This window comes from Triplophysa dalaica, chromosome 10 (genome assembly GCF_015846415.1).
Source record: "Triplophysa dalaica isolate WHDGS20190420 chromosome 10, ASM1584641v1, whole genome shotgun sequence".
Lineage (NCBI taxonomy): Eukaryota > Metazoa > Chordata > Actinopteri > Cypriniformes > Nemacheilidae > Triplophysa > Triplophysa dalaica.
In genome coordinates, this window is record NC_079551.1 from 7548457 (window position 1) to 7559995 (window position 11539).

The 11539-nt window shown below is 34.1% G+C and overlaps 1 protein-coding gene across 1 annotated transcript; it reads right to left on the reverse strand.

Moving 5' to 3' along the window:
- Positions 1-5478: 5478 nt before the first annotated feature.
- On the reverse strand, positions 5479-11142 carry LOC130429348 (uncharacterized). The gene is made up of 6 exons (XM_056757848.1): positions 10832-11142; positions 8200-8342; positions 6502-7245; positions 6246-6425; positions 6078-6162; positions 5479-5723 (listed from the first exon to the last, which is right to left on the reverse strand). Exons 1-5 carry the CDS (start codon positions 11085-11087, stop codon positions 6079-6081), a joined length of 1407 nt encoding a protein of 468 aa, XP_056613826.1. The 5' UTR covers positions 11088-11142; the 3' UTR covers positions 5479-5723; position 6078.
- Between the last annotated feature and the right edge of the window lie 397 nt (positions 11143-11539).

Here is an 11539-nt window from a genome sequence, read left to right on the forward strand (position 1 = left end):
AGCCTGAATCTCAAGTTCTGTTGCCCAAACACCGAGATATTTCATCCTTGATGTGGAAATGTAGTCTGCTACAGAACTGTGTCCTTCTCGGAGATACTGTGTGTAGTTTGATTCATTCTGCAGTATGTGTGTGACAACAGCTCGTCTCATTCTTCTATGTTCTGTCTCATCCTGAGATACAGCATAGGTTACTGCTCGGAAAAAACAATTTCCATCTCCTACAATACTTTTAGTTACACAAGGCTCAGCCATTTCATCAGTCACACTTGCATCATTCTGTTCTCTGACAATGTTTACCATGTTCAACTTTAAACAAATACTTTTTTGTTGCTGCACTGTTAATGGACTAAACTGAAAAGTTTCATTGACAGTTTGGGAAATAAATTCAACATCACTTGTATTTTCATTTGTTGACTCCACACAAATTACTTCAGGTGTGTGTTGAACACATGTTTCATTTACAAATAGCTTGTGTGTGCTTGTGACATCAATGAAACCAGGATTGGGGCTAACATCGACTTCCATTTCAATTTTTCCCTCTTGTTTAGCTTCAGCATTCGTCTCGACTACTGGACTGTACACAGAGACAGAAGGCACATCAATCATGTTTGCATTTACCCCAGTTACTTCAAAGGGAGTACCGTCAGCCTCCAGTGATGCTCCAAGCTTCTTAAAATGCGTGCACAGTGATGTCATGTTATGGTGGTAAACCACTACACTCTTACCCTCACATGCTAATGTTCCGTCAGGATTTCGTGAATGTGGATCGATCACTGCATACCAGGAGCCTTGTCTGACTGCTGCACATATGCTTCGCTGGATATTTACCAAACATGCATCAAAATTCTGAAATGCTCGAGCCAGTGCTTTATCTAAAGACATGTAAACATCACGCATATCTTTCTGATATTTATAAACACCAAAGAAACCACTTAAAGTTGTACCATAGTTTATTGCAAAACTACAATCATTCAGTGTGTGTGAGTCTGGCAGCTCCTCGACATACATGTATCCATTAATGTGGTCACTGATCTTACCAGCAGCTTTGATGTCTGAATAAAACTGATCACCATGCAACAACACAGAATTAATATCACTGGTGCTCCACTGAAAAACATTTTTCAATTTAGACATCAGAATTGCAGTTAAACTGTTAACTGCACATTGCTTCCCATAATTCTGGACATAACGAGCATCTCCTTGATGGAAAGAACCTGTGATGTAATGTTTCTGAGGAAACAAATCAAAAACAGCATTCATGTTAGAATTTTCATCACAGTTATTAATAGGCATTTGGACAGTCTTTTCAGTAGGTTTTTCAATAGGCTTTTGAGTAGGTTTTTCAGAAGGTTTTTGAGAAGGTTTTTGAGTAGGTTTTTCAGAAGGTTTTTGAGTAGGTTTTTGAGTAGGTTTTTGAGTAGGTTTTTCAGAAGGTTTTTGAGTAGGCCCATTGTGATACACACAATGTTCAGTTATTTGTGCCATTTTTTTAAGAGGTGGCACAACCTCTGCAGCATCAGCAGCCATCCGGTCCGCCATCCTTTTCTTGGCCATCTTTGATCGCAAGCTCTGCTTCGTACGCGGCATTCTGCACACATAAACAAATAAAGTGACACATGAGTAAAATACAGTATATCATCAGAAATACAAGATAGATTTTTTTTTCATAGTGCAATGCCTAATATTACAATTTTTGTTTTAGTTTCATTAGATTTTCAGCATAAAGTGACCAGATGTGTCTGTGCTCATGGACATAATATGCATTTCACCTGCAACCTTCTGATGTTGCATTTCTTAATTTTCAAAAATACAATATGTGTATTTTGCACTTATTATGCCAACCTATGCGAGTCATGCATGATGTCAAAATATGTACCTGATTTATGATAATCTTGTGTTTAAAAGATACTTGCAAAAACGTAACTTAACACTTAATTCTAAATCAACATGAAATCACGCAAACATCTAGCATATGCACATCTTTTGTCATTAACCCAATAGACACATCTATATGAAGCACATGTTTTGACATGATGGATGACATGTAGGTTTTACTGATGTGCCAATAACCCTATTCAGACAATAATGTTTCTCATGAAGAGGTTTGCAAAAATAAATCCGCATGGACTGACATAAATTCACAATAGATGTTTGAATTTATAATATTGCATACACACAATTTACATTCAACATGACAATTGACACTTTTTTATAAAAATTACAATGGAATAAAATCATTATTTAAAAATGCTTATTTCAAATATTTTTATATTTATTTTGTCTTGTTTCTGTTCTTATCATCTCCTATTCCATGCATTCTATCCATTGGTGACATTAGCTCTCTCAGTTTGCAAAAGTGCTGCAGGTGCATATGCAATGCAAATCGTATTGTGACATTGATGCTTCCATTTACTACATTTAATGCATCACAATCTAATAACTAAATCTCATGAAAAGCAACTTTATACAATGATTTAAAATGGTCAGAAAGAGGTACAAAATATATTTTGGAATTAACACCTGTTTTAAACTCTGACATGTGGATTTAGACAACAATTTAATTGCCAAACAAACTTAAAAAAAGAGTAGCTATATTGGCTGGGGATTTTTACGTGGTTGGTGGGACAAAAATGCAGACATTCTGTAGTCAGAAAGGAATCGTTCCATAAATGGTGAAAATATCTTAAGTCCCTATTAAAAACAATTACCATCTGAATATGGCTCAAGACATATTTTGTATTTATGCATCCCCAGAAACACAACTTCAGGAGGACACACCTGAAATCATGTGCTTAGCGATGTCACAAAAAACAGACACGTCTGGTTACCTGAATTTAAATGAACCATAAATATGCAAAATCATCATTATGAATAATATTTAAATACAATTCACTTTCGTTTTAAAACAAATCCAACCGATCATGTTTTAACCAATGAACCATAAACTTAAATAGACCAACTAACTCAATAACTGAACTACATACATATGTTTTTATCAAATTTCTTACTTTTTAACATCAACTTATGGTGTAAAAGTAATACCGATTTAATGAAATGAACCTTGACAAACAACACTTTTAATATGAAATGTCTCAATCTTTACTCTAAGTTACATTGGCAAATCTCCCATTGTAATCTTACCATAACGCATAATAAAATTTAACTTAACATATCTTACTGCATTAGTAAACAAGTACTTGCCATAGAAGCATGGACCTAACTAACTACATAAGTGTGCTGTCATGTAATTTCATACTTTCAAACATCACTGGGTGCAAAAGTAATACTGATTCAATGAAAAAACATTGACAAAAGTGCATCTATTATCTCGATTGACCAAATAATTCACTATGAAATATCTATAACAATACAAATACATTGATTAAATCTTACCTCAAATTCGCTTTCACTTTTTTCTGCAACATAAAAAAATATATACTTAACACGAATACTAACATACATGTTTCATAATTACATGTGTTTAAAACATATATGATACAGAACGCATGTCCACGTGCACTCCTGTCTATTCGCACCCAAAACTAATTAATATATGCTATTAATATTCTGTAACAAACAGCTTTATTGTAATAAAGTACAAGAGCGGAATTTATAAGCATAATTGCTAGTTACCATGGTATTGCTCCAGTATATCGTAAGCAGAATAAGTAATAAGCAGATCATCCCATTTAACGTGCTCACGGATCATGTTTGTGCGTCGGGGCTACGCCACAGGCAACGCGCCGGTTTTCCTTTATACTTGTGCGTCGTTGTCCGCGTCGACAAGCAATAGCCACTAGGCGTCAGTGTCAACAAGCGTGTTGTTTGTGTAACCAAAACAAGAGCCAAAGAAGAAGCGGCTCGTTGTGTACGCTGTTTGAGAAGCATTAGCGGTTATAGCGGCAGTAAAAATTCACTTTTGCAGCTTGATATGCTAACTACAGCAGAATATGTTGTTTATTTAGATAATTCACACATTAATGCGTATAAATAAAGCCGACGCAATCGCGGGGGTTTTGATCTGAAGGGCGGGGTACAAGCCGACCAATCATAGAGCTTGCGCTCTGCGTAGGGTTTGACGCGATGTTACACAAGGGTACGCGTCTCTGCGTAGGCTACGCCGCAAGACCGACGCAGAAACATGATCCCCGCACAGTTAACAAATGACATTCCAACACGGTGCAGTAGGACATACATTATGATATGATTATTCTGTTTATTAAACATTAAGCTGGTGTATCTGTACTCAATTGCACAATTTATGCTTGTTTTTTATTAACAATTAAAAAAATCTAATGATAAAACATTGTTTTGTTCAGTTTCATGTTGTTTGCAGACGGCCCCTCACTATCAACAAATAAACTATCATCTGTGTAAACGTATACATTCGAATACATTATATATAAGCCAATGTTTATAAAGCTTAAATTATTTTGACATTGTTCGCGTCTAAACATCCGTATAATAACAACATCGAACGTGAACGCAAATTTACGGTTACATGCGTGACGCACTCAATAATTACGATTCCTTCTCAATATCTAACAAAACATGTACTATCAGTATTACAACATAATGTGTAATCGCACATTAGCAGTTTATTTGGTTTTGAAATTAATATACTAGCCAACAATATTACAATACAAAGAGACACACACACACGTGCGTTACCTGTGTAGAAAGAGTCGAAATGGATTTCCTTTCTTCCGGTCAAAAACGGAGAGAAGTCTATTGTAACAACAAAATATGTGCCCCCTAGTGGCTAAAACATTAAAATGCTGCTAAAGTATATATTAAAGTAAAACTTTTTTATAGAGTATATAAAGACGTTATTAATGCTGTGTAAAAATTAACCTGCTAGTTTGACCATTACAAACACCATTAACTGTAACATGAAAGAATTACAATATTAATGTAAACCAAAAGTGAATGTTATCTGAAAACCGCCTTAACTTTAGGAATAAAATTTAATTTTAAGTTTAAGTTCATGATCAATACAAAAAATACATGGTTTTGAAAGCCACAGATGTTGTAACGACCATAATTAATGATGGAACCATAATAAAAACATTCTCAGCCATAAGTAATGAATGCACTAAATAACCATGATAACACATTATTGAAACATAAAAATTACAAGTCTATAAGTTTAAGAACATCAATGAAGCATATTTGAACATTTATCAAAAATGGTTAAGTAAACAGTCATTGACTTTAATTAGCATGTTAACTTTTTGTAAATGAACAATCTTAGAAATGATAATATAACAATCCCCAAAAGTCATCCTGAACTCTAGGAGGTACCCGTCAATCAATTACAGGACTCAGTTGCACATAAACAACATCTTTTAATAAAAACAACTTCAAAAACTTCAAAAAGTGCATATAAAACTTTCAATATAGCTATACAACCACACACCTAACATGTTTAACATTTTGACTGTAAAACAAAAAATAAATGCCTCTAAAAAAATTAAATGACATTCTTTATTAAAAAAACTTAAGAATAAGGATATTATAATAAAGTGCTGAACATAGTTTAAACAACTTTTTACATATTATAAAATTACAGAGTGAATAATCTGCATGTATTTAACAAACTAAAAGAACAAGTGGTTACAAGTTTAATTCAAAATTAAACGAAACTACAAAATACAAAAAAGATACAGTGATCTGAAATCTGCATAAAGTGAAGCCCAAAGTTTTGCAACAACAAGAACAACCTGAAAGACAAAACAAATATTTTATTTCAAATAATGCATATGGATGTGCAAAACTACTCAAGAATTAATACTCACATCTTTTTTTTTTAAGTAAAAAAAGTATTTAAGTGTATTTGTCATGTGTGCAATCCATTATCATGCAATGGAATACAATTGTATTTACTGTATTAATATGGCTTTTCCTATTGATTACCAAATATTTATATTCTAATATTTTTTGTGTTCTGTATAGTGATGTAAATTCATACACACCATTTGAAATTTATCCAATGTTGTTTTGCATTGACACTAACAAAAGAACATCCCTATTAAAATAAATACTTAATGGAAACAAAAATAATTTTAAAATCTTACATTAATTTACTGTTAATTCAAGTTTCGAAGCTTTGGGACGTCTTGGCGCAGCTTTGGGGCGTCTGGCTCCTGCTGGTTCAGTAACCTTCATAAGCACAAAAATATCAAACCTTACCACAAAATTAACTTTGAAGTCTCACATTAGTTTGCAGTTGAGTCATGTCTCACAGTTTCGGGGCAACGTCCGGCCGCTGGTTCGGGGCAACGTCCGGCCGCTGGTTCGGGGCAACGTCCGGCCGCTGGTTCGGGGCAACGTCCGGCCGCTGGTTCGGGGCAACGTCCGGCCGCTGGTTCGGGGCAACGTCCGGCCGCTGGTTCGGGGCAACGTCCGGCCGCTGGTTCAAAAAACTTAATGGGAAAAAAATTGATGGTTACAAAACTAATTTAAAAATCAAACAATATTTATAGTTGATGTAAATCTCACAGCTTCAAGATCTTCTTCCAGTTCTTCCAGATCTCCAGCTCCTACTTCAGGCTGTCCAACCACTGACGCAGAACAAACATTTTCCACTGAAGTAATTGCATTGCCCTGAATTAAAAATTTTAACTGTCCAATGTCCAAGAAATGTTCTTCCAAATCTTGATGATCCAGCAGCAACGACAAAAGGCCACATTTTTCCAAGTATCTTTTCAAATAGGAATTTGAAATGGATACATCGTACTCAGTGCCCCCTCCATCAATGGTCATCTTGCCATTGGCTGTTGGCTGGTAATTCAACGACTTCTGTAACATGCCACATCTTTGGCAACGATGAAACTTGACTTTATCATCAAAATTAGTTTGCCACATTTGGCATTTTCCACACTTGTGTGCCACATTCATGACCACAGCACTAATACTTCCAATCACTGATAACACCTCTGTATCAGCAACACTGAATGCTGTGTTGTTACAAGTGACACCAGGCAAAGCTGCAATTTGGTTGAATTGAGTATCTAATGTGGTTGTCAAATACAAATTTCCACCAAATGATCTGGTGCTTAAATTGGATATTTTGTACGTGTTTCCATTGATCAAACATCCCACTTGGTCTTCCCATAACTGGACCTTTATATTTCCAGTGTAATCTTGCACATGGCAAGATTGCATTTCACATTGCCTGCCTTGAAACTCTATCATTTCTGTAGTTTCACTCACATGAACAACCAAACCTTCAAAACAGCCAACCTAAAAGCAAAACAGAAAATACATAAAATTACTAACAACATTAAAGAAATGAGTTAAAATAAGTACATTTAAACATTGTCTAACAATATTAATGCTTTAAAAACTAATTAAACATTTATAATGATTCTTTATGCGAATTATTCTACATAAATGTTTTTTCAAACACTAACTCTTTTAAAAACCTCTATTTGTATAAATCATTACAACAAAATCTTTAATTTTGTAAAATAAGAATATTATACAGTCCCACATACATCTTTCAAACATGAATCATTAAAACACTTTAAAACACTGCAAATACTTATAGAAATAACATGTTTTTTATGAAAATGAGATTAACTTTTTATTTTTAGGTACTAAAATTTAAACAGACTGTCATTCTGGTAGTGGTGTGCAAGTCTCTTTAAACAATACCACCAACACACCAGGTTCAAATAACAGCTCAAAATAGCTCCTTGACATTAACAAGGTCCTCTAAAGTGACTCAATGTCTTTGTTTAACAAAAATATCTTATTCATACTGTTATAAATTAGAGCTGGGCAAAACAATCCAAAAAATAATAGTTTTTTTATAATGAAATCGATTCAATATCGAGTCTCAAAAGGCATGAATAGATTTTTTTGTTACATATTTCCGCAAGCAGTCATCGAATTTACCTCAACTTTACACCTTTACATGACTACAGCCTTTTTTATTCAATCTTTAACGAAATGTCTCAAAGGTTAGTAAAATATGGTAGAAGTTGCGAGACCAAATTTTTCCTTTAAATGTCCTTGAGACATCATATACAACACTTTGAAATTACCAAATGAGACATGAGTCCATTTTGCTTCCATGAAATTGAAATACAGCCATTGTTTTGCTACACACTAAAATATATATTATTTTAGAATAATATAAAACACATAATTTAAATACTTCGTAGCAAATTTGTACACAGCCAATATGCTCACCTGCTGTTTTGGCGCCATTAAATTGATCTCTGCAACACTTTTCTTTAAACGTTCAGGTGGATCTTTTACAGTGAAGTCAACATCAGTAATAATGACATCAGTGCTTCTGCCACACTGAACATCAAAGTCGTCTCCATCACGACCTATGAAACAGACACGTGCAAATATGTATTAATTGTATTATTTTTACATAAGCATAAACACCAGCAACATAACCACTAGTTCTTTGACAATACAATTCATTTAATAAAGCAAACCTCATGACTTGAATGTATTTTACAAAATAAATAAGTAAACTGCACAAGAACATTAATGCATTACAGTTAAAGTAAAGTTGTGTAAAGCTGAACCTACAGGAAATTATTTGTTACACCTCTGTAGCTGCACATTAGTCATGGGCAATACTGTACATTTTGGAATTGATCCGATGCCAAGTACTTACAGAGGCAATATTACACATATCAATACTTCATACTTTTATAAGTATTCACTGACATTTAATTTCCTTTAGATAAAATGTCATCATTTATCATATAAATTAGGGGTGTGCGATATGACGATATTAGATCGCGAACGATTAAAATGACTGCACGATCCACTTTTTCGGGAAAATCGTTAAATCGTCATATATAGTGCTGTTCTATAGAATTCGTCAACATACTTGCGATAGATTGCGCCATGTTAACAAGCTCGTATACGTTGCTTGTGAATTCAGTAAGATTAAGTGACGCGGTCAGTGAAGATGGAGGGAAAACGGAGGACTTGGTCCCTAAAAAAAGTTATCCATCAGTAATATTGAAATGGTTTGGGTTTACCCCAACTGACACGGCCCAAACAACAGTTATTTGCAAATGTGGCAATGATAAGATTCGAGCGTCGTAAGGCAACACAACAAACCTGTTTAACCACCTCAAAATAAAAGGGACTGAAAGAGTATGCCGACAGTCAAATTATAAAGGGATCCCACGCGAGTAAATCAGGTACAACCAAGCATACGGAAACTAAAAGGCTTAAACAACGACTATAACGAAAGAACCATTTGAGAAAAAAAAACACGTATCCGTATGACAGAATGAACAAGTGCTGGAAAGATGTCACTGACGCAGTCGCATTTTACCTGGCCAAAGACATGATTCCCATAAAGACTGTGGAAAATGAGGGCTTTAAAAAACTGCTCAAAGTCGTAGATCCACGTTACGAAATACCCAGCCAAAAATATTTATCCTCCACGTCCATTCCACAGCTTTACTCCGAGTGCCGCAACAAGATGAAAAACAAAATTCAAAATGTAAAGTTTTTTGCTAACAGCTGATTTATGGTCTTGCACTTGCATTAAATATTAACTTGATTAAAATATTCTTCGTAATATAAATGGTAAAGAGTATATTTTTATATGGGGACTTAGTTTAGCTGTATTGAAGCCCCTTTAATTTGCAAAATAGTCTTAAAACCAACTTGAAGAACCGCGATAAAATCGTGAATCGTGATCTATCTGGAAAAAATCGTGATTTGAATTTTTTTTCTAGATCGCCCACCCCTAATATAAATACATCATTAATATGCTAAATCTCAAAATATTTTTAAGAGACAACTTAAATATATTATGCTTTCTGCTCTAAATGTGCCTGTTATTAATTAAGTGCATGTTAAAACTTACATATATCTATTTAATACTGTAATAAACTGAATTTGCAAACATACAATGTATGCCATAAATTATTACCGGGAAAAAGAATTAATAACAGATTATTCGAAAAAAAACATACAAAATACTATATTCTATTTTAAGAATCCACACGATGCTTCTATATTTTACACTAAGATAATCCAGTCACGTGATGGCAGGACAACTAAACACGAGAGAGAATTGAGATGCAATGTGAGCAAAACATAAAATATTCATATAAAATGGGATTTTTTTTTATTAGCTAAAATAGTAAATAAATAAAATCATTAGTAAAACTAGTGTTGTCAAAAATATCTTTATTTCGATATGTATCTATACGGAGAAATATGAAACGTCTCCAATACGCATGTCCCACAATATTGATAAATACTCATTTATTCTTCCTAAATTTTCCATAGCGCTCTATGTATGTGCGCGGATCAATGATTTCATCGCTCAGGTTAAACAGCTAATCCGACAGATTCTATTCTCTGAACTGAGACACAATCAAACATGGTAGCGCCCGCTTATAGGCTAACTGTTAGCTCAACTAACACGATCATTATAAAACTGTTTAAACAACAAAACACATCTATATACACATATCTGTAAATCGGAATATCATATTTCATATCATAGTTACAAGTTTGTGAATACTTTGAATAAAATAACAATATATCAGTCAACTGATCTGAGGTCTGTCGGTCACATGATGCAATCCCGCGTCACCATGGAAACGTTAAAGTGATACGTTTAAATTTTGCCTTGTTAAAAAAATAACTCACGTTGCGGTTTTATTTAAAAAAAATTAAATTACGTGTGAAAGGGTAAAACAAGCTCAGCCGTGATAAATGTGGACATCGTAATACTCTAAAAAGCGTTTCAACACATTTGTTACGCTCTCATCATACTAAAACAATTACGTCAATATCTGAAGAAAACAACTGGATATAAAGTTATACTTACTGACACATTTTTTGATGTTCGTTAACTTAACAGGGCTCTTGTTCTTTTCAGCACGAATAAACACTTCGTGTTTGTCTGGTGCAAACACTACCACGCGGCGGAACTTTTCCCGACTACCTTGAATGGTAGCATGAAAGTATTTGTTTCTACTCTTCTGAGCAAGTTTTACGGGACTAACGCCGTGTAAATAACCGCATATGGTGTCATCTACACCACAATCAACTTTTGCTTTCTTTGTTGCAGAATGGGACGCCATTATACACGTGCTTAGTATTATGCGAGTGCCCGAAGTCTTCTTCCTGTTATTTTATGACGAGATGTGAACCAATTTAACAGTAAATACCGCCACCTAGTGTGTTGCAGCGTTAAGACCATCTAGCTATAATCTACGGTTCCTAACAAATGTCAATACCACACTTGTCATCGAATATACAGCATACAAATTTAAGTAATATTTGAAAGGATCCATACATTCTATATTATCAAGTTCTTCCTTCAGACAACTTTTGTATAATATTCATGACATACAACCAACATGTTGTAGCCTACCATTTCATCAGCTAAAGATGAATGACACAAACCTATGTAATATGTTTAATACAGGCCCATCCCATGTTTAATTTTTTAATGTAGTTCTAAATCAACATTGAAAATACAACTAGGCTACTTCATCAAACAATTTTATATTCATTTAAGTTTCATTTTCCA

Bases quoted from the DNA above. Each gene is read 5' to 3' on its own strand.
- LOC130429348 (XM_056757848.1), bottom strand. From the start codon at position 11,087: ATGGCGTCCCATTCTGCAACAAAGAAAGCAAAAGTTGATTGTGGTGTA. The intron at 8,343-10,831 runs GTAAGTATAACT...TCTGTTTCATAG, and splicing joins GAACATCAAAAAATGTGTCA to GTCGTGATGGAGACGACTTT. The intron at 6,426-6,501 runs GTGAGATTTACA...TTTCCCATTAAG, and splicing joins TGGAAGAAGATCTTGAAGCT to TTTTTTGAACCAGCGGCCGG.